General features: G+C 41.4%; 3 protein-coding genes across 3 annotated transcripts in view; all 3 read right to left on the reverse strand.

Annotated features, from left to right (window-relative positions):
* LOC307251491 (bestrophin-2a-like) overlaps positions 1-31 on the reverse strand; it is a gene marked incomplete at both ends in the record, with an annotated part of 5349 nt that extends 5318 nt beyond the window's left edge. Inside the window, one exon of the mRNA XM_080028858.1 lies at positions 1-31. This exon is cut by the window's left edge and continues 121 nt beyond it. Coding sequence (XP_079884984.1) covers positions 1-31 — 31 coding nt within the window.
* A 1798-nt stretch (positions 32-1829) lies between these two features.
* On the reverse strand, positions 1830-7255 carry get3 (guided entry of tail-anchored proteins factor 3, ATPase). Its single transcript, XM_080030245.1, has 7 exons — positions 7111-7255; positions 6189-6336; positions 5331-5479; positions 4695-4845; positions 4383-4490; positions 3408-3605; positions 1830-3285 (listed from the first exon to the last, which is right to left on the reverse strand). Exons 1-7 carry the CDS (start codon positions 7251-7253, stop codon positions 3157-3159), a joined length of 1026 nt encoding a protein of 341 aa, XP_079886371.1. The 5' UTR covers positions 7254-7255; the 3' UTR covers positions 1830-3156.
* Positions 7256-9384: 2129 nt separating this feature from the next.
* Positions 9385-19947, reverse strand: LOC307251405 (target of Myb1 membrane trafficking protein). Its single transcript, XM_080028772.1, has 15 exons — positions 19753-19947; positions 18067-18151; positions 17231-17309; positions 16835-16984; positions 16308-16442; positions 16044-16199; positions 13695-13811; positions 12806-12939; positions 12663-12705; positions 12389-12521; positions 11843-11912; positions 10396-10471; positions 10211-10270; positions 10077-10116; positions 9385-9951 (listed from the first exon to the last, which is right to left on the reverse strand). Exons 1-15 carry the CDS (start codon positions 19829-19831, stop codon positions 9791-9793), a joined length of 1518 nt encoding a protein of 505 aa, XP_079884898.1. The 5' UTR covers positions 19832-19947; the 3' UTR covers positions 9385-9790.
* Between the last annotated feature and the right edge of the window lie 3989 nt (positions 19948-23936).

The following is a 23936-nucleotide window of genomic DNA, read 5'->3' on the forward strand; positions in this document are numbered from 1 at the left end:
TTGCAACTCTGGCTGTGTAGGTGACAGTCATTGTTGACAGCCAGTGCTACCTTAGATCCTCGAAAGAAGAAAAAAATAACTGTATAAAAAAAAAATGGGGGGAGGGTAAAACAACTTTCTGATAACCCCTGCAGTGTACACAACATGCTCATGTAACAGTTGCATGTGAACCCAGGCCATTAATGGTTCACCTCAGAATCTTAACAGCTCTCTCTGGTCATTGGAAACTGTATTAGATTTACAATCACATTTCTACAACTTTTATGGAATGAAACTAAACGAACAGTCATATTTCTGATGTAGACCTATTTTGTCTAGAAATAGTTTATCTACTAACCTCTTTGTAGTGTTTCTTCCTTGATGAATGCGCCAGTTGCTCAGCGCATCTCTGTGCGTAATTGGCACCGGCGGAGAAGAAGTGAATTCATATTATCACTTAACACTACTACAGTCGCCTCTGCTGCTGGCCAGTGGTGGTCTTCCTTCAAAGAGCTCATAACCCTGATATCTCCTGGCGTCGGCTCGGTTAACTGTAGGCTGGGACGGCTGCATAGCAGTGCTACTAATCCTCCGGAGCCTCCTCGGTGCGTCCAGTGGTCAGTGCGCCCCAGGGTAAATCCCCAAAACGTGGAGGAGGAGCTCGTTAGCGCGGCCCCCGACCGGGAGAGCGCGGCTCGGTGATGGACCACAAGCGACAGGCCGCAGCGCCGGGGCACAAGGAGCGCACAGGACCGTACAGTACACCAGGGACTTATGAAACAGAAGCAAGTGGAGCGTGGCAAACTTTCGTGATAAGTGATATGAAAACAACAACCACAATTTGATTCCGGTTACAGGTTTATGATTACACTGAAATAACAATGAACAAATAGCATAATAAAAATAGAGCCATACAGTTAAAGGTAATGTGTGTGTCATCTGATTTTTATCTTACATTCAAACCTTAAGCTTTTTCCGTAATAAATAAATAAATCCCAGTGGGGAATAATAATCCCACTGGTTCCCAATGCTATTTCCGCCTAATATTTTATAACTCAACAACAGATTAAATGACTCTCAACAGAGAGTAATGACACTCGCTGTGCATGCACTGTAAAAGTGAAAAAGTTAGGGAACACACATTTTTCAAGGCAACAGATTTTTGTTGAGGCCAACTAAAACTCCTAAATTTTAAGGAATACTGCCTACATTTGAGCCAACTAATTATCTTTTGTTGAGATGATGTATCATTTGTTAATGGAAATGTATCTTTGATAGTACAAAAACTTCAAATGTTTAGTAATAACTACATACTAAGAATGTCAAGCAATAACAGTTGTGCCAACTGATTCTCTGTCAAACAGATAACAAACAAAACCAAGTCGGTCAAAATGTGTATTCAAACATTAAACCGTGTTAAAACTGTCTGAAAAACTTTCTGAACAACTTCTACTATTTGGAATTATTAGTATGTAGAACAGAAGTTAAATAACATTTGAATGATAAATTATCCCAAAAAAGGATCTATATATATTAATTCTTTATTGACAGTGTGGTGGAGTAACAGAGATGAAATGGTGCAGAGAGGGGAATGACATGCAGAGAACTACCCGAGCCGGACTCAAACCCGAGTCTGCTTCGATGCGGACTGACCCTTGGGTGGGGGGGGGGGGGGGGGTCATGTAATGTACGTTTCTGCTTGTGACTCCTGAACTGTAGTGATGAAGGTTAACTGAGGCCTCACGCTGTCAGGGCCAATCTGCAGTGCGCTCGGTTTGATGCGCCCAGTGTGCCCTTATGTACATCTGCTTAACAGACCAAAAGAAAAAATGAACACAAAAGGCTCCAAACTGAGGCAAGTTTGTTTTATTTAACACTCTCAACATAATTTAAAGAAAAATCTATAGAAAACAGATTTGACTCAAAAGCATTCAGTGACAGAGGTGGTAGTTATGCTTCAACCTGTAGTCTGCATCTTTCTGTTGAACTCTGAGCCAATCAGAGTCCAATATTCAGTCAACAGGGCACAGATGCCATGGCTGTACTTTGACAATTCACCATTCATTTGTTCAACATTTGATCAGCAAACATTCAATATATATATTTTTTTAATAAACAATGCACTACATAAGGCTGCTTACGTATTTCAATAGTGTCCCAATCATATAGTTCTCTGGATAAAGAAAAATGGTTTGAAAGAGAGTGTTTGAGGAGTTTGATGAGCGCTCGTGCCAGTTCAGCTTTCTTAATATCTTACTAATCGATCGCTTCCAGCCAACGAAACATAAATGTTACAACACACAGTTTGTAAACCTCATTAAACTGGTGCCGTCTCCAACCACTGTGGTTGAAAATATTTAACAGAGGCTGTTCAGATTGTCCAGTTCAAAAAAATAGCATAGCCACATTTGAACTTAAAGCTCCCTATCTGACTTGATTCAAAATCTCAGTGACATTAGGCTACTGCATTTAAACAAGGACTGCATGGTGAGATGTGGTCTAATGGGAAAACTTTATGGTCAATTTCAAATTTAAGACCATTACGGCTTTTGTTTTTTAGAGGTTACTGTCTGTTTTCATTGCCCTGCCATCCCACTGAACATGTAGAATCTAGACTATGTTGTAAATTCCCATTATGAAACATGGATTTGAATGACATTTTGGTCAAAAGTCAGACTAGAGAAACAGACACATCCACCAAAGCACACAGAAATTAAAAAACGATGCATAAACATCGACCATCTCAAAGCCGTTTGATCCTGGAATACACAGCACCGTCACTTCACAACTGAGGCTGGACACTGCGCAGGATGGAGGAGGGAGGGGACGTTTTTGTTTGTTTGATGAGAAAATGTTATATGCTTGAAGTAGGAATAGTACAACTGCCACACAGAGGATACGAAGGAAAGAGAAGGGGAACTGAGAGGAAAGCAGCGCAAATCTGTACCGTCTCAGCGCTCTGACAATACAACAGGTTATGAACGTATGTGTGTGTGTGTGTGTGTTTGTGGTTTCATCAGCTCCCCTTCAACAAGTGTCTCGCTGTAGCAGTGCTCTGCTTCGGATGACGTGCTGAGGATAACTGAGGAAGTTGAGGTGGAAGGTGAGTTCAGACTGTATAGGTTGGCTCTGTAGGAGAGAGAGAGAGAGAGAGGGGAGATCCTGCAGGGAGACAGATCATTTATTTGGGGGTTTGTAGGGTTCCAGGAGCTGCATTGAGAACGTGTTGACCTTCTCTGAACCGCGGACTTCGTGGGGCAGCAGCGGTAACTTGATTATGTGGAAATCTTCATAAAGGTCCTCCATCTGCAGGAAGAAGACACGACCATTAAAGAGGACGGCAATATGCGCCATCTGAGGCAAACCACCAGAATGCATTGTTTTACGAGAGAGAAAAAAAACAACAACAACAAGCCACTGACTCATACCTGGTCTAAGTACTTGGACTGAATTTTATGGCGGGCGTCACACATTTTACACGGCCTCTCCGACTCGGGGAAAACCAGTTGGTTGACGATGATGTTGTGTGTGTCGATGCGGCACTTGGCCAGCTCCTGGATGAGCCGCTCCGTCTCGTACAGGGACAGGAACTCAGCGATGCACACGCAGATGAAGGTGGTCTGTTCCTGATGGTGGAGAACAGAGAAGAGTTACAGCCCATACAGAAAGCTTTTAGTACAGCCAACTCTAGCTTATGCCTCGTTTCCACCGAGTAGAGCGGGTCAGGTCGGAGCGGCTCGGTCAGGTTATTTTGGTTTTCCGTTTGCCAAAAGTTGGGTAGGGTACGGATATAAGCGCGCCTAACCGCTCTAACCCACTCCTATTTTCGGTACTCCACCGTTGGGGTACCAGCCGCCTGAAAGGGTGCCGAAAAGGCATTAGTTGATTATAGTTGACTTGTACCATCAGCTGAAAGAATGTTATTTTTATATAGTAACTATTAATGCATTTTCTCGAGTCAAATGACTCTCACTGTGAACATAGTAATGGGGTTGGGAGGCTGCACCACCACAGCACACATACGACACGTGCCTTACAGACACACTGCATGAATGCAAGTCCAGAGTGATACACAGCTACAGCCACATCAAGGAGGAGGTTAGCAGTGGAAATAGCTTTGATAAATCCCAAAATGCTCGTCACAATTTGCTTGGCAATGCCCAGACGGATAAATGTATCCTTTTGTTCAATGCTCGGTTAGGTTTTTGTGAAGGAACATGAACCCCACTGTGAAGAAACTGAACCTCAGTATGAGCTACAGAAACAAGCTTAGTGCAGTTAAAAAAATATGCTCGAAGCAAAGATTCACAACAACAGCAGCACAAAAGCAGCAGCGTGTAACAAGTATTATCATTTAGTAGCAGTAATGTGCTTGGGTTATAACTGCAACCAGAGCGACTTACAGGATCTTTGAACTGCTCACTGACTGAGCGGATGACTGGCAGGGTCTCCTCCAGCTTTGAGGCTAGCTGGTCTGCATTCATGTCACCCAGACCGAGCATGTTACACATCTGCAAGGAAAGAGAAAGCACAGATAATATACAATGTATAAAAGGTCAAAAAACGTCTTTGAATGCACTTTATTTACAAGTTGTTTTTAGCCTTCTAATGGACATCACCCATTTTTCTAGTTCAACAACAGCTACTGTATGTGGATCATTTATAGACAAACGGCTAGAATCAATGAGTGACTGGATGTGCTCATCCCTCCTCACCTGTGAGATGAAAGGGCTGATCTGGTTCTTGATCTGCATGAGGCGGCCCAGACCACGCTCCACAATGGTGGGGAAGTTGAGCAACCGCAGCGTGTGACCGGTAGGAGCGGTGTCAAAGACCACCACTGAGAAGTTCATTCCTTTCACTAACCTGAGGTAGACACAAGTGATAAGTTAGTATAACAATGGCTACCATTTTCTTTTATTAGCCCTGTCATACTACCAGGGTTCCTACACATTTTCCACTTCAAAATTCTATACTTTTCCACCCTCAAATTTCCAGGATCCTCAGTAGATTATTCAGTACATATTTGACATTTGAATACAAATAGTTAAATGCTTATTATATAAATAAAGGGTTCTGAAGCCAGCCCCTCGGAAAACTTGAAGCGACCCATGACATTCTCTTTGCCCAAACTTAAGACCAAGTAAACTCAACAATTTAGATAAGTGTCACTTGAAAAAGAATTAAAGAGTCGCGCAACGTTTTTTCTATTGATGCTTCAGCGAAAGGTTTAAAATGAAGTTCCATACTTTCACATACAGCGTAGGAACCTTGTACTACAGTGAGAGGTGGGTCAGCACAACTAGAAACAAAGAAAGTGATCTGTCTTTCCAGTGAGCAGGCAGTCTTACCTCATGACCTCTGCGTAGCTCATGGCCTCGTCGATGCCGGGGAACGCGCTCATGGCCTCCTGCATCATCTTCTTGCCCATGCTGAGCATGTTGTCCTCCTCAAAGAACTCATCAGGCAGCTCAGCAACACCCAGACTGGGGTCAATCTCCTGCACTCACACAAACACAAATAATCAGCACATTACAAAGTGAGGGCCTCAAAAGGATTTCAGGGTCTCGGGCAATTTGGATTGATACACAATGATGGTTTGTGTCTGAGATGTGGAACAGACCCTCCTTGTGGCACTTAAAGAGATAGTGCCCTCTTTCATTACATTTGATTTTCCGATAAAAGCGTTAATAAAACTATTTGTGTTAACAAATGTATCTATTTTTCTATCCACTAGTCAAACCCATTTTAGGAGAAGAATTAGGACCCAAAATAAATTCCATAAATAATCCAACTCCAGGCACTCAAGGTTGGTTTCAAAAATATAAAAGGTGAAATTCCAGGGCACTACACCTTGAAGAAGGCTCAAGCCTATCACACATTGGTGTATATGTAATGTGTGCTGACCTATGAATCAAACGCCGTCTGATAGTTCTGAAACCAACCTTGAGTGCCCGGACTTGGATTATTTATGAATTTTTTTTGGTCATAACTCTTCCACCCCTCCTGCATGCTGGCTCATGGTCACGACTTAGTAGGACTTTTGAAAAGAACATAGCCCTCCACACAGTTCATGTAATAAGCCTGTTACGCCTGTGATTTTCCTATTGTGACAAATGCCATTTTTACATTAACAACTCAATCTCTGACAGTAATGTTCCTGTGCTCGTGTGCTGTGCCGATGGTATTCCAAACGCAACCAGACTTACCATCGCAAAGAGGTTTTCATAGCCCATGACCTTAGTAGGCACCTTTGAGAACTTCTGGTCGAAAGCATCAGAGATGTTGTGAGCGGGGTCGGTGGAGATGATGAGGACGCTCTCCCTCACGGCTGCAAGCTGGACAGCCAAACTACAGCTAGAGCACAACACAGGACAGGTCTTTACAGCTGCAGCACACCAGACCAGCAACACTACTAGGACTACTAATTAAAGAAAATTGAATACTTATTGAAACTCACTCAAAATATTATGGGCAGCCTCTTCTTGAGCTAATAAGTCGGTGAGTCTGGAGAATGCTTGTTGTCAAAATAAGTGAATAACTTCTAATGATCTGCTAGCGTACCTGACCGTACTGTACGCTGAAACAATTTAATTGAGAGGAGATATTATATTATTCACTGGTTTTGACAAAATGTGATTTTGACAACAAGCGTCAACCAGAATCACGGACTTACTTTTAATTTCATGTCTGCCTTTGATATTTTTTATTGTAGCTTCAGTCAATGGCTTCAACGTTAGTTTAAAGGAGGGTTAATGTGTCAACAGCTAGGCTGTTGGTTGTATCCTGCACCGTGATGGTCAAAGCATTTAAGAGTCGTGAATGTCTGTCAGTGGGCTAACGTTAGCTGGTGACAGTGCTTGACAGCGTAAACCGGTAAATAGTCTCCATTAGTCCCAAACGACTAAACATTTAACGGCGAAGCTACTGCAATGTTAGCTCGTCTTCAGCTAGTAAACTGACGCTCGTTAAGACTATTATTATTGTAAAAAACAAAACATCTTATTCGTTGACTGAGAGTGACCCACCTCAACGTATGACTAGCGGCGGCTAATGTAAGCTAGTTATGTTAGCTAGCGACCTAGCCTGCGTTAATATCAGGAGTCTAATTAGCTTTTTCCTTCAACTTACCTACATGTCGTTTTACCGACACCACCCTTTCCACCCACAAATATCCACTTGAGAGATTTCTGCTCGATAATATTCTTCAGTGTTGGCTCTAAAGGCTCCACATCAGGCGCATCTTCAAACTCGTCTTCCACTGAAGCTGCCATCTTGTCTGTGTACACTGCTACTGCAACGCACAGCAAAGGTGGGATGTACTGACACTGCTGCCTTCACTGCTCCTCGGACAAATTCCGCAAATAGTGTGCAATTAAAATACTGACAAAAAGAGAAATTGATGTTAGATATTTGAAAGTGATGTAGGGGATACTATCAATAGGTCCATTGATAATATCAAGAGGTGTGTTGCCAGAATAAGCAGCAACAACTTTTTTTATTCATTTTCTTTTTTTAAAGCTGGAAGGCAGTAGCCTAATAAGCTTACCCTTTTTATAAAATGGTAGGCTTATTTTCAAAAACATTACTGTGGACTACAAAAACACATTCATGAAAAATACTTAAGTCATTAATTTTGTGAATTATTTTGTGTATTGCAAACAACTAACACATGGAAGACACAATGAAATTATATTAAACTGATTATACAGATAATATCCAACTTTGTTCATGTTTTTTTATGAGAAAGGAAAAAGATAAGGGTTTAGCAGTTTGAAAAATCCCTAAAAGTAGCCTACCAGTTTCCTGTGTATGAAACCCAGGATCACCAATCTGTGATGGACACTAGTTTCTTCAATGAGTGTGATTTTGTTGTTGCAGTTAATACATTTTGAGTTAATTAGGCGTAAATGTGTTACTCTCATAGATACAAAAGAAAATAATTCCTGTTGCAAAATAATTCGATCTCCACAATCTAAGCATTGCCTACAACGATACCAATTTCTATTGGATTTTTTATACTAGGTCGACATTCTATTATTTATTTGATAAACACATACAATTGAATGTCACAACAGTGTCAAACAAAAGGTGGTGAAAAGCATGCAGTGTATTGAAATGACTAGTACTCAATTTTCCCACATGATATGAATGTACCACAACCCACATGAAATATGGAACCATATGGCTGCACCCGCTGACAGTTTAGTGTTTACTGCCAGACATTCACTTGACTTTTATGACCAAACAGTTGACATTTTTAACCCCCAGACTATCACAGAATGGTGGAGTGCTTGTGCAGTACCAATGCACAGCTGCTTCCAACAAGCAAGAGGGTTGGAAAATCAGTCAATGTCATTTTGACTTCCTCAATAACATTGACAGTATAGTAAAATACATATTTAGATACCTTGCTGAAGATAAGGCTTGAATATCTCTCATTCTTTTACATGGACAAGTAGCCTACATGCGGTGACCATAGGGAAGGAGCAACTTTGCACTCCATCTGTTGTTTCAATCTGTGTGCCGCAGTCAACAAGGTTAGAAGGCAAGTCCAGATCTGCAGCTTCCTTCTCCAGCTTCTGCAGATTTGCGGTAGCCTCTCTTAGCTGTGGAGCATCACTCATGTTAAGCTTCTCTCTAAAGGTGCTGTGGTTGGTTCATTTTGGTTCACAGTGATCCCTGGAGGATTCAGACGGCTGCTCTATGGACATCCATAATGGGTCAAAAGAAGATCCCAGAAGACGCAGGAGTCGTGAAGGGCGGACATGTCTTGGTTTGGGCATGTACAGTAGTGGTATTCCTCTGCATTTGCCTGCACGGTGTACTATTGGCGGATTAGCTGAAAGTAGGACAGCAGACTGGCTCTCAGTTGAAGAAATGGTAAGTCCCACCCTGGATGCTCCTCATCTTAAACAACAGTCACATTTCTAAGCTGATTCTCAGTTGGAATGTTAGACGTCAACGCTGCAGATCCATGTACAAGAACAGACAAAGAAATCCAGCAGAGGCTCAGATGTTTTGGCTAGCTTCGATGCAAAAAACTCTGAATTATTTTGGCAGATACCAAGTGTTATAGTTAAGGAGGGTCAGTCACTGAGTCGTAATCATGGAGGCATTTGTATGACATGGAAAAAATAGTTCTGCACATCCCAATATTGTCTGCCCTCGATTTGGTGGGGCTGCGTCAGTGACCTCGGACACAAGATCTTCAAAAATGATCAGCTCTCTCTCACACAAAGACTGCACTCAGATCCTTTGGAAACAAGCTTCAGGGTAAATTCCCTTCGCAGTAGCTTAAGATAATGGGAGAGCAGGAATGATTTAAAAACGAGGACATATGCAACATGTTTTGCAGGACAAAGCCCAATTTATTCTCATCTACACAAAATCAGCTGTCTGGGCCGAAGGCACACAGTGGCATAATATCAAATATTTCTTTTTACATTATACTTTACTGGAAATACTAGTTCCAAAGAAAGTTTTTGTTTACATGAATATTATAATAGATTTCATAAATATAGTCACATAAAGTTGCTTATACTTACATGAAGATAACAAAGAGCAGAATGAACTAGGACATATTACATATATTCAGCAATTTATCAGGATGCAGTCCAGCAGTGTCAGGTTTGATTGCGCAGGCGTGTCTGTGTGTGTGTGTGTGTGTGTGTGTGTGTGTGTGTGTGTGTGTGTGTCTGTGTGTGTGTGTGTGTGTGTGTCTTTGCTTTCAGAGAAAACCTGACTAGGCACAGCCTATGATTGTAGGCATATTGTACGTGAATCTTAAAATATATCCACTTCTTCTCTTTCAAAGTGAAAAAAGGTTGTCATGTGATAAGTCCTGTTTCTGGGTAGATTGCGGCGGTGGCGGTCTGGATGTGGAGGTGGAGGTAGAGGTGGGCACACTGTGAATGGCCTGGCTGCTGGGATCTGCCGACTTCGCCCGATCCTCCAGAAACCTATCAAACTCTGAAAGGGACAGTTATAGTTAGAGGTGCATGCGTGTACGCTCAGAAAATACAAAAGGAAATGAGTAAGAATTCTGAACATGTTACGCTAAATTAAAAGCAATTAATCAAGAGAGACGGAAATACCTTCACTGGAGACTCCTTCGCTAACCGAAGACTGCGCTTCCTGCATTTCCAAACACAGTAAATATCGCATCATACTTGATCACACTTTATCTCATCGTTTTAGAGAACCTATATTGAGAGACATGCTTTCTTACCATATCACAAGATAACCATTTGTCAATATCGTTCTGCAGGCAGTTTTTCGATGATGGCATCTAAGATAAAAAAAAGTTATCAAAAGAACAGTGTGTTTTAGCCATGTTTACAATTAACACCATTATATTCTTTCACAGGGAATAATTTGTTCAAAACCATTTCTTTGCTCTGGTGGTATACACACCCCTCCTGTGACCTGCAACCTGGTATCCAGAGCTCCAGCAAGGCCCTCCACAGCTCCTGGGTCCTCATACCTGACACTGGGTGAGAGGATGTATTGTAAGGCTGTACTATAATACAGGCCATATTCAACCAAATACTGATGAGACACGCAGATATTGTTATAGACATTTTTGCTTTGAGTCCTAGATACTGTATGGGGTTGATATACTAAAGAGACGTTTGCATCTGTAAAAACTTTCAAGCTGATCTACTAACGTTTGCTCACCGAGGATTGCGTGTCAAATAACACGAGCTGTCCGTTTAGTACGTTTGCCTTAATGAATATGCAAAATCAGGCGTTTCTTCCCGACAGCGGAAAATATGGAGAAGTAGATGCAGAAAGGTTTTTTGGCACACACACTGTGATTTACAAAGCCTGTAAATAAGTGCTGTTGTGAATGCGTCAATATTTAATACATTTTAAAAAAGCAAGTGTTAAACTGTCACAGACAGACGGCTGGTGAGGAGGGAATATAAAAGACAACAGATAAAGGTTTTTTTTCTGCTCATGTTAGGTTTGGATTTACAGAAACACGAATAATCCAGACACATCGCCCATCCAGCAATACCATTTTGAATTGTTTGGATGAGTTAAGGGCTTATTTGTAGACACTCACAAGCAAGGGTCGCACAATACCTGCCGTGCCAAAAGGCATTTCCTCACGTCTGGGTCATTCCAGCGCAAAGAGCACACTGTGACTATTCCTGCTGGCGTCTCCCAAAGACGTTTGCCTACTGTTCCGAGTCATTAATGTTATGTCAAGCAGGATGGGCACTCGGGACGCACAGAACGAAGCCAAACGGGACTTTTACACGTTGCTGTTTCCAACAGGAGCGACTGAACTCGTGTGCAACCTGTTTTATTTGCAGAGGCTTTTTTATAAGAAATTGGTTCTTTTTGTCCTGTTTTACACACAGCATTTATTTTCTCATAGATACTCTCCCATATTGCATTTCTTTGAGTTATATTAATATACATTGGCTGTAGCTCAACAGTGCGTGTGTTTTCCTCTTCCAATAACACCACTAATTCCATGGCTTTACATTTCTCTTTGCGCTTGCTGTCACTCTGTTCTACGTCCAAACACGGAAACCAGTAAAACACGCAAAACCCTCATTTGTCATTTGCGCCTTTACTCTAAGTTGATCACACACAGAACGCCCACTAACCAAAAGTGCAATTTTTAGAATGCTCACGCAATTTAGCACTCTATATTTCGGATCTGAGTAGATCAACCCCTATGTGTACTATAAGTCAAATTACAGCTTTACCTGGTCTGAGGGGATTACAGTAGGGTAAAGTCACCACAAGCGATCCTCACTTTAGTCAGTAATGCACACAAATATAAAAACACATGGAGCGAGGGCATGTAAAGCGTGTGTATCCGTTACTGATAAGCATTGCTCACTTTTTCCTCTGATCAGCCATGGTGCTGCCCCTCGTCTGCGCAAACATGTCAAACTCCTCCTCCTCCACTTCTGCAAGACACGAGGATAACTCGTTAAGTTTTAAACAAAAATAAACACAATAAAAAACAACTTTCTTCATCTTGGTATCTTAGCACATATTCCATGATAATAAAAACACAAACTTGGAGAAAAAAACTTGTTATTTGTAATTTCACACAACCCTATTTTCTTTTGCAATCATTCTGAAAATATGTAGCCATGAGCACATGTGCATGAAAAAAATTCCAACTCACGTTAGCAGCACAAATCAAATTCCTCCCACTGTCCCTCCCGACCCCCACACATATGACTTTCAACGTTCAAACACATCACATGATCCAGCAGCTCTTTTAAATTCAACATTCCCAACCCATGTGATGTCCAGCCACAACATCCTTTTTTTCTACCAGAAATTCAGCACATTACAAAATGGAGACTTCAGTTTCAGGAAGATTATATACTTATGGATTTTGTGAGGGCATAAATTTTAACAAAGTTCCCCTCACTGTGATTGGGTGATTGCCGTTGATTGGACGGGGTGCTGACAGGCGGTTGGCTGGTTGCTGCGATGACTGGCGGTTGGCCGAGAGTGGAAGGCTCTGGGCTGAAGTTGATGAGGCTGGGGCTTGTGCTAGAGTTCTGCGGGTTTGACAACACAGCGGCTTTCAGCTTGTCTGCAGAATATAATCTTAGCGGGAAAAAGCCTCACAAATGTTTCGTACGCATGCAGCACTACATTCATTATTTCAAACAGAATACAGGGTCGAGATCATTCTTTACCTGTTGAGTAGTAGGGATTTGTGCCTTGTTTAGTCTGTCAAACCTGAAATTCCCATAAGAGTATGAAAGTAAACCTTAAATTAAAAAAATATTTCTGAAAAAAAGAAAAACAATCTGAAATCCAAAGCTGAGCTCCAGCCTACCTCTCATAGCGGATGAATGCATTGTTGAGGTCATCATTGACCATGAGCAGCTCTTCAATAAAGCCTTCATCCATCAGCTGTGGGATGAGCTCCACCACTCGCTCCTGCATGCGCTTACACACTGAATACAGCTGCTGCTTGGTCAGAGGAGGAGAGACAGATACATTGATACTCATCACTAATGCTATCAAGTAAAAGGAAGATCATAATTCATCCTTGACGGTAACATGGGATTATTTCATGTTGAAATGTAATTCACTTTTTTGTTCCAGACTATTTGTTTTGTGACATTTATTTGCCTACATTTCCCAGAATTCTTTGACAACATTATACCTGAACTTGCATTGAGTGCATGCAGCAACAAGTCAAACTAATTAGAAATAAGAACGTGTGCCTCTTCCATGATTTTTATTTAATGTAATGAACAACTGGGGGTCCAGAAAGACACATATGAGGTTGGTGAGAATACAAGTCACTTTCCTTGAAAAGTATGATTATAAAAAAAGCAGAATGACACACAAGCACACAAGGGGACTAGACATGTACGGTACATCTCCTCAGAAGTAATTTGTTTTAAAAGTGTTGAAATGATGCAGCTAATGGGGTTAATACTTGGTCAAAGAAAATGCTGTAGACAATTCTGCAACACGCACACACGCGCACACACACACACACACACACACACACACACACACACACACACACACACACACACACACACACACACACACACACACACACACACACACACACACACACACACACACACACACACACACACACACACACACACACACACACACACACACACACACACACACACACACACACACACACACACACACACACACACACACACACACACACACACACACACACACACACACACCTGTAGCAGCTCTGTATCGTCTTGCTGGCTCTGTCCAGGTGTTAGCTCATTCAGCATTTCAGACATCACTGTGAGATTTCCCCTCACCATCGCCAGCTCACTTCGCAGCTTCTGTTCCTGGATCAAAAATACAGCAACAGCGCAATGAAGTCTATGGAGGCAACACTGATCAATATCAAATACTACCAGCCACAGCTACAAAACAGCCTATGATAACAGTTTTATTTGACTCATATTTTGATATATGTCATAGCATGAAAAGTACAGTTGAAAGTAACAACATTAACTAGCTCTGCTCCAGCTCTTATTTAATGCAATGAAGCGATTGACAATGTTTCACCTGTACTTTGCAAGCCAAAACGACAAAGCCTCACTGCCCAGTAAGGGAACCACAGACCTGATTCGAGATGCAGTTAAGCTGATTAGATCGTTTTCCACCAAGAGCAAGAATCCCCATCAACAGTTTATAGATTCTGAATATTGGCACAATGTAACAGTGCCTTTAGAAACTATTTAAAGGCCCTTCAACCTTTTCATGGTTTATTCATTTTGCAACACTGAAGCACAATGGGTGGAATGAATTGTTTTGCAATGAAAATAAAATGACTGCCTAAATTGAAAACAAATTGATCTAGAGTCTACAGTACATACAGTGGAGGAAATAAGTATTTGATCCCTCACCGGTTTTGTAGGTTTGCCCACTTACAAAGAAATGAGCGGTCTATCATTTTCAAGCTAGGGTTATTTTAACAGTGATAGACAGAATATCAAAAAGAAAATCCAGAAAATCATATTAAAAAAAAAGATATAAATAATTTTGCATTTCATTGAGTGAAATAAGTATTTGATCCCCTACCAACCATAAAGAATTCTGGCTCCCACAGATTAGTCCTCGTGCTTTAAAAAAGTATTCCTAATCTCAACTAGTTTCATGTATAAAACACACCTGTCTCAAGTTGTTACCTGTATAAAAGACACCTGTCCACAGAGTCAATACATCAAACTCCAACATCTCCATCATGGGCAAGACCAAAGAGCTGTCTAAGGACATCAGGGACAAGATTGTAGACCTGCACAAGGCCGGAACAGACTACAAGACCATTGGCGAGAAGCTGGGTGAGAAGGAGACAACTGTTGGTGCGATTTTTTCGAAAAATAAAGAAACACAAAATGACCATCAATCTCCCTTGGTCTGGGGCTCCATGCAAGATCTCACCTCGTGAGGTATCAATGATCAAGAGAAAGGTGAGGGATCAGCCCAGATCTACACGGGAGGAGCCTGTTTATGATCCCAAAGCAGCTGGGACCACAGTCACCAAGAAAACCATTGGTAACACACTATGCCGTAATGGATTGAAATCCTGTAGTGCCCGTAAAGTCCCCCTGCTCAAGAAGGGACATGTACAAAACCGTCTGAAGTTTGCCAATGAGCACCTGAACGACTCAGAGAATGCTTGGGAGAAGGTGATGTGGTCAGATTAAAACAAAATCAAGTTCTTTGGTATCATAGTGACTCGCCATGCTTGGAGGAAGAGGAATTCTGACAATGACCCCAAGAACACCATCCCCAAAGTCAAGCATGGAGGTTGAAGCATTATGCTTTGGGGGTGTTTCTCTGCTAAGGGGACAGGTGGACTTCACTGCATCAAAGGAAATATGGATGGGGCTATGTACCATGAAATACTGGGTGACAACCTCTTTCTCTCAGCCAGGTCTGTAAAAACGGGTCATGGATGGGTCTTCCAGCATGTCAATTGTCAATGACCCTAAAAGGCAACAAGGGAGTGGCTCAAGAAGAAGCACATTAAGGTCATGGAGTGGCCTAGCCAGTCTCCGGACCTTAATCCAATAGATCTGTGGAGGGAACTGAAGCTCAAGCTACAGCCTCGAAACCTTAAAGATTAGGAGAGGATCTGCAAAGAGGAGAGGTCCAAATATCCTCCTGAGCTGTGTGCAAACCTGGTCATCAACTACAAGACACGTCTGACCTCTGTACTTGCCAACAAGGGTTTCTCCACCAAGTACTAAGCAATGTTTTGATAGGGGATCAAATACTTATTTCACTCAATGAAATGCAAAATAATTTATATCTTTTTTTTATGTAATCTTCTGGATGTTCTTTTTGATATTCTGTCTATCACTGTTAAAATAAACCTAGCATTAAAATTATAGACCGTTCATTTCATTGTAAGTGGGAAAATTTACAAAATCAGTGAGGGATCAAATACTTATTTCCTCCACTGTATAGTCCTAGCTTTGGAAAGTAAGTCCATATCAGTCAGCTCTAGTTTTCTTCACAAGCTCTATAAAGTCATTGACTGATTGACTGCTGTGTTTAGGCGGTGGTACCTGTTCTGCAGGGAGGGAGGCTGGTCCCTCATTGGACAGGACTGGAGGAGAAGTATTCTGGATGGGAACACTGGCAGGAGCCTGTGGTTGTGATTGATGAGGAGGAGCAGCAACAACAGGAGCTGCCTCAGGAGCAGTCCCGTTTTCTGGGGTGCTCTGCAAGATGAAGTCACTTTGTCAAAATGTGTCAGCGAGCCACGGTGTAGAAATAAAATGTATATGCATGCATTTGATTTGCTGTGTAGTGTTTGTAGACAGCCTCACCCTGTTGGGAGTGTGGATGGGGGATAGACCATCCAGGTCCGTCATGGGGAACTCCAGACCACGTCTCCTCAGGTCGTCATATACGTATACCACACCCGCCAGGGAGGGAGAGCTACGAAACGCATCCGCCCACGACTATGATGAAATAGAATGACTTCATCAAACGTTATTATCATCCCTGCTGGTCTGTGATTACACACAGCTGGCTTTGAGCAAGGACTATAGGAATGTGTGAAGGTATATAAATCACATAGAACGCCAAACATAATACTATCGTACATTGTTTACAGCCAGGTTAGAGTCCAGCTTAAACAAACTTTAAAAATCGATGGGATGTCAACACACCACTGAAATCCCCACTAGGTCGGCCCCAATGCCAAACCACTCAAATCAGCCCAAAATAAGCTAAATAAGACACCCAATAGAATTGTGAATAGAATGGTTTTCCTAGACATTGTATAGACACGAATGATAGATTACTGAAGAAAGCTTCCATCATAGCACACTCTGTTTGAGCATCCACATACCTGTATGAGACTGAGCACCCTGTCATGGAGGGCGGTGGGAGGGTTATATTTGGGCAGAATAGACCGGACCAGAACCGCTTCCACAAACTCCTGCGACGCCACCAGAACGTGGAAGCGATGGCCACAGTTTTTCACACAGGCTTCAAGAACCTGCATGAGAATAATACAGTCCATAATATACATATAAAAAAAGGTGCTGACATTTTATTTATTTATTAAATATCTGTTGTTTCCTTTCTTTCTCCAAATTCAAGTTTTTTTTCTTACATTGTCTCAACACATACACTAAATACTCCATTGTTGATTCAGCCACGTGTCACATAGGACAAGGGTCATTTTGAGCTTCAATCACTCTCACACCCTGCAATCCTGGGATTTTAACATCAAACCACTCACAGTGAGGCTCAACATGATCTCTCTGAAGCTCTTGTTTCCCACGATTCTCCTCTTAATGGCTTTGACTGCATCTCTGGGTCTGTGGGGGGGAAATAATAATAACACAAAATTGCATTAGATGATCCTTTTGCTTGTTTGTTCTTGATATTTAAACAAGAAGATGACATATCAAGAAGATAAAGTGTTGTCTGTTTCAGAAGCATTATTGGAGGTGGTTCATTCATGGCTTGTGTGTATGCTGAGGAAGAACCTAAAACAGCAAAAAGAACTGACTGAAAACCTTTGGGCTTTTCAGTGTATACATCTAACTACTACAAACAAGCTGCACTTCTGGCATACTGTACAGAAACATTCCTCATAGTATTAAAAACCAAACAACTATGCCATTGGCCCTCAATACTAGTGGGTCATTAGTCACAACCAGTTACATGGAAACACGAAAGAAAATTACGAAAACCATAAAGGAAGTGACACAGGAAAAAAGCAATACAAATATAAATCATGGGGAATTACATATACAGTTCCGGAAAAAATTAAGAGACTAGGACTTTTCTTAAATCTCCATCTCTACATTACTTATTGAAAAATGCTCTTAATGACAAAACATGTGTTGGAATTTGGTAGAAATGTTGTCAGTAGTTCATATTATAAAACCAAAATTTTCCTTTTACTCAAACATATGCCTATAAATAGTACAACGAGTGACACTGAACATTTGGAGTGGTCTTTCAATTTTTTCCAGAGCTGTTTGTCAGTGTGCCAACAGGTGAAGCGATGTGCACCAGATGGGGACAGACTGTGGCTCCTTTATTAAAGCATGTTACTTATGAGCCTACCCCTCGTCTGTCTCGTTGATGATGTCACATATCTCCATGTTGAGCCCCCAGTCCTCCGCCTGCAGAGAGCCGCTGGTCGCTCGCTCTGTCAACACAGAGTGTATCAAGTAAAGGACAGATATACAGCAACGCTATAGGAAAAGAGAAGTGTTGTAATAACCAGAAGAGTTTTTTTTCTGATATCATATCATGACATCTGCATGGTGATGGTAATTCACAAAGGTCATTAATAAGCTTTTTTTCTCTTCTTTTTTTTCTCAGTTGTATTTCGGGAAATCCCTTTCAGGGTCTGGGTAAGTCACAAACACCCTGGGAAAACTCAAAAGCGTAGGTAAATAAATAAGATATGTGGTGGCCTACATTTAGTTACATTCTTAGACAGAAGATAATGACCCTGTGATCGCCTGTGGGGGTCTGTGGTTGGCTGTTTTCTTTGTATCCTCAGATCTAAAGAGGGAAAGTCCTCACTGCATTTGTCAGTTCTCTTTCTGTGACATCACAGAAAGAGAACTGATCTGGTTAGACAGTGAGACCATAAAACACTCTTTCTGCCTTTTCTCAGGCTAGGATGATCCGATTTCAATTTTTTTTTGCACATTTATACTTCATAGGATCTCCGAGTTCAATACACCTTCATATTCCAACCGGTGAAGTAGGCCTTTAAGGTTACACAGCTGACATTTTGCTAAAAAAGTGTTTCTCTTGTAAATGTGTGACTAGGAAAGCAAGGCTTTTTAGTAATATGCCTATATGAAAATGTTCAGCTCAAACACGTAATTCCCTCAACACCATTTGGCAACCAAAGCCAGCTTTCTTTGCACCCAACCCCTCACAGGCTCCTCATAAGTCTCTAAATCTCCTTCATTCCTTTCCACCACCACACACACACTCACCCCTGCCTTTCTCAATCCCATTTCACTCCCTTCGCCTCCTTGCATCCACTCCCTCCCTCCCTACCCTTCATGTGACTGTCAGCTGCCTCTGTGGTCTCATTTGCCCCTCAGAAGTAGCCTAGCTGAAGCCTCTCAGACGTTTACGTGTGAGAAAGTGGGTTAGTGAGATAAGAGAAAGGGAGGCTTCAGATGGGTGTGTAACATTTCTTCACTACTTAATAAGACTGTCATGATGACACATACTTGCAACAGGCATTAGCTGGACACAAACAAACCATTTTTAAATATTGTTTGTCAAAATTAAGCAACCCATGCTGCCTTAAAAGCTTGGGAACGTGTTTGTTGAAGAAGACCAGAAACACTTGCTCATAAGGTGTGAAACTGTAGCAGCAACTATAGAGCAGGGCGAAAACCATAGACCTATAAAGAAAACACCTCAGTGATTGAGGAAGTGAGAGGAAACATCTTGTGTCTTATTCATTGGTCAAGTTAGCTGTCGCTTAACACGCAGCAACCAATCACGTGAAAGATGTAGCAGGGGTGAGTCCCGCCTCTGCACCTCATTGGCTCTGGATACTTCTTTTCATGTTTCTGTCAAATATGTAGTAAAGAAGCCTATTTGACATTTTTAGAATATGAAAACCAACATTAAAAGCGTTATAACGTTATTTTACATTTCTGAACTTCGGTCGTAAAACAAAACTGCAGGAAGATAACTTATTATTTAGATTTGAAATAATGTCCAACGGAGAACAACTGCGAGCATAGAGTTTCAAAAGCTGCGACGACTTACCGACTCTCTGTCCGACGGGCGTTGAGAAGGGGTTTCCTATGAGAAACTCCATCTTCTCGCCGAGACCCAGCGAAAACATCCTGGGAAGTTAAAAGCCTTCACTCTGCGTTAAAAAAAATGTTTTTGGACAACTGTTGAGCTCGAGAGAGTGGCGTTTCCTTTTGCTTTCAGAGTCTGCCGCTGCCTCAGATGCGCACGGGCTCTCTCTCTGAGGGGTCACGTGAAATCACACGGAAACAGCATCAACACAGAGGCAGTCAGCAGCCCGTTAAATCACACGGCCAGTTGCAGCATCGTTTGAAATCTGGAGAAAATAGACGCTTTTGACATAGCCTACTATGTTCCAGTCCATTAAATATTTAACTACAAGAGGAGTAAAGTATACACATATAAACATTTAATCCATGTAGTCGTCCATAAGAGTTTTCAGTGCATTACAGACCTGGGACAACGGCCATTTAGAAGTTGAGGCAGTAGGCCCACTACTCACATAGCTATAGTGCGAAACTTTTTCATATACAGTGGCTTGCAAAAGTATTCATATTTTGCATTCAGGCCAAAAACTTCGTGTTTGGTCTCATCTGACTATGCATGGCTTTTGGCAAGGGTTGGAGGAAGGTGCTCTGTTCAGATGAGATCAAAATTGAAGTTGTTGGCCTTAATGCAAAATGCAATGTGTGGTGGAAAACTAACACTGCACATCACCCTATACACACCATCCCCACCGTGAAACATGGTGGTGGCAGCATCATGCTATGGGGATGCTTTTCTTCAGCAGGTAGCCTACAAGGAAACTGATTAGAGTTGATGGGAAGATAGATGGAGCCAAATACAGGGCATACAACCTGTTAGAGTCTGCAAAAGACTTGAGACTGGGTGTAGGTTCACCTTCCAGCAGGACAACTACCCTAAACATACAGCCAAATGTACAATGGAATGGTTAAAATCAAAGCATATGCATGTGTTAGAATGACCCAGTCAAAGTCCAGACCTAAAAACAATTGAGAATATTGAGAAAGACTTGAAAATTGCTGTTGACAGACACTCTCCATCCAATCTGATGCTGAATCTGAAGCTTGAGCTATTTTGCAAAGAAGAATGGGCAATAAATATCAGTCTGTAGATGTGCAAAGCTGGTATAGAAAAATACTCTAATAGATTAGCAGCTGTAATGGCAGCGATAGGTGGTTCTACAAAGCATTGACTCAGGGGGCTGAAAAACTTTTACACGCCACACTTTTCAGCGTTTTATTTATAAAAAAATTTTAAAACCACGTTTAATTTACATTCCACTTCACAATGATGAGCCACTTTGTGTTGGTGTATCACATAAAATCCCAATAAATTAAATGTACGTATGTGGTTGTAACGTGACAATGTCAAATTTCAAGGGGTATGAAGACTTTTGCAAGCCAATGTACATGAATGTTGGTTACATTCAAGCCATTGCCAACTGAGTTGACACAATTGATTAAGCCTATCAGCTCCACAAAATGTTCAGTATTTCTAAGAAGGTAGTCCTTATGACAGCGTTTACAAACTGGATAACAGTGTGCATAAAGTATTGAAAGTGAAAGTACTTATTTAGCAGAGTGTTGTTTCATTATTTGATTTATAGTGGCAGTGGTCAGAAGTATTGAGATACTTTACTCAAATAAAAGTAGGCCTAGCAATTAGGCTACCACAATAAAATAAAAACTAGTCAAAAGTCAAAGTACTGCATTGAAAATCGGGTTTTGTAGACTACTTGTGCATATGTAGTGGACTAAAAATGTATTGCGTTTCCCTATTAAAGTAGAAGTAAAAAGTAGCCTCCCATAAGACTGTAAATGTAACAGCTGGACAGGGAGGACACAGGCGCAGAGACAGTACCAGTTTAAGAGGGTTTATTTAGAAGGAATCTGGGGTTTTGGGCCAGGCTCTGGAGTGGCTGACAGGCATGGGGGTCCAGGAGGAAGTGCAAAGGGGAGAATCCGGGGAGACGAGCAGAGGCAGGCAAGAGCAGGCAGGCAGAGGGGTCCAGGGAGGGAGAGCTGGCTGACGAGGGCTGGAGCTGGTGGCTGGAGTCAGGCTGGGAGACTGTGGCAAAAAAGAACAGAATTTAGCAACAAGCTAAATGCAGGCGGAACTACACCGGGTCTAGGTGACTGGAGAGTTACTGACTGGGTAACAGAGTTTACAATCGGGCAGTGTCTAGAAGGTAGGTAAAACAACACAAGGGCTTGAGGCCCAAGCAGGATCATGACAGTAAATACCTCATATGAAATGGATTAAGAAACGGTGTGATGGGGTCTCTCTCAGTGTATCCTTGGCATGACAAAATTAGGAACCTCTGTTATGGTAATGAGGGTAGTAGAAAAGGGTGGTAGAAAATATGACTCAGACATTTGCCTTTATGATCAAAGAACATCCTGTCTTGAAAGTTCACATTGTACATACATATGACCAATGTTCTTCTTTTCCTCAGAAGAATTGTCATCAGATGATGTTCCATTGTGACTTTGAGTAGGGTAAACACCACAATACTAGTAAGACATATACAAAAAGAGCATTTTGGGTCACCATGTATCCAGCTAGTCTAATCTGCTGCTTAAACATGGTCCACACTTGTATAATTTCTTGTGTAAACAAAGTGGGATAAAAAAATGTTTTCCATTTGACCAAATCACAGAAAGGAGGATTACAAATGACAAATTTGATCAGATCACTGCAGCTGCCATGATTTTTTTGTAAGTGTGAAGTTCTGGCTCAGTTCAACACTTTTATGGCTGCAGCACCACCTGGTGTCCCACATGTAGCCTACACAACAGAAAGGAAAACTAAAAGCAACATTTGGTGGGGAATGATTTTGAGCTAGTTGCTTACTGGAAGTAGAAATCATGTGTTGAAAGCTTCTGACTTATTGACTCTTATCGACTAAGGACTTCTGGTTGTTTGTTTCTACGATCTACCATGTACCCAGTTATCTGATAGGGATGGTTTTAGGTTCAGCTTGTCTTTTTTTAATCAGATATTTACAGTACAAACAGAAAAATTGTTATCACTTACATCACATTTGGTACATTTCTGAATAACATTTTCCCGTCAAATTATCAACATCATTTCAACCTTTTTTTTAACTCAGGGATTTTTTGGGGCAAGATTTTGTGAGTTTAATTGAAGGTGAAGTGTAGACAGATGACATGAAATGTGGGGAGAGAAATATTGGGGAAGACAAGAAACAAGGTTTTGGGAAATGTACTAATGAAAAGTAAAAGTGTTCAATGCAGATAGGCCACGGTGGAATCTTAATGCATAATGATAATATTAAAAGGAGAATTGTACAGGCAATTGGAGGAGGTCCAGATTTGAATAAAATTGGTTTAATATGTATTAAAAATGAATAAGCTATTGACTAATACTTGCAAAGCTCCCCCGGCCAATTAGCATTGAGATGGTAACTTTTGCTACTCTTTTTCCTGTTTGTCAAGTGCATTGTACAATGTAAAGGCTTGGATATCCAATCACCATTGTATTGTGCTGGCGGTGTTCTCTTTGGGGTATAATACGCCACTGGGGAAAACAGGGCAATAGGGGTTGAGGTGGGAGCTGAACGCCAGAAAGATGACTCAAATTATCAACAAATCTGCCAATACATTTCCAGTTGAATACTCAAATAAAGTACAAGTATCTCAAATGTTGTGTTTCAATACAGTACTTGGGTGAAGGTACTTGATTTGACCGCTTCACCCAAGACTAGTTGCATGAACACAGCAAAGGGCTGACCTGACAAAATGAGATACATTTAGCAACAAGGATGGTGGTTATTATCCATACATGTATACAAATGAGTATCTACTTATTTAGCATACATTTCTAGAAACCTTTAAAAAAAAACCTTTGTAATATAAAGGCATCCTGCATGCGATGCCTTTTTGTATTTAGGCATTATCTCCACTAGGTGGCAGCATTGCATCTACAGTATATGGACCATTCATTATACTATCTGTCTATTTGTTTGATTATGTGTTGTTCCAGACTAACAGCCCAACAATGAAATCACCAACAACAACAAAACATTGGCGAAGAGGAATTCTGTACTGAAGTGGTCAAATAATTAAAATCGAGTTGATATGCACACCAACGTCTCTTTCTTTTGGAATTCCCACTGATGTAATCCTGACTGAAGGGTTACAATGAGCTCA

Source organism: Ammodytes marinus (genome assembly GCF_949987685.1).
Source record: "Ammodytes marinus genome assembly, chromosome: 6".
Classification (NCBI taxonomy): domain Eukaryota; kingdom Metazoa; phylum Chordata; class Actinopteri; order Uranoscopiformes; family Ammodytidae; genus Ammodytes; species Ammodytes marinus.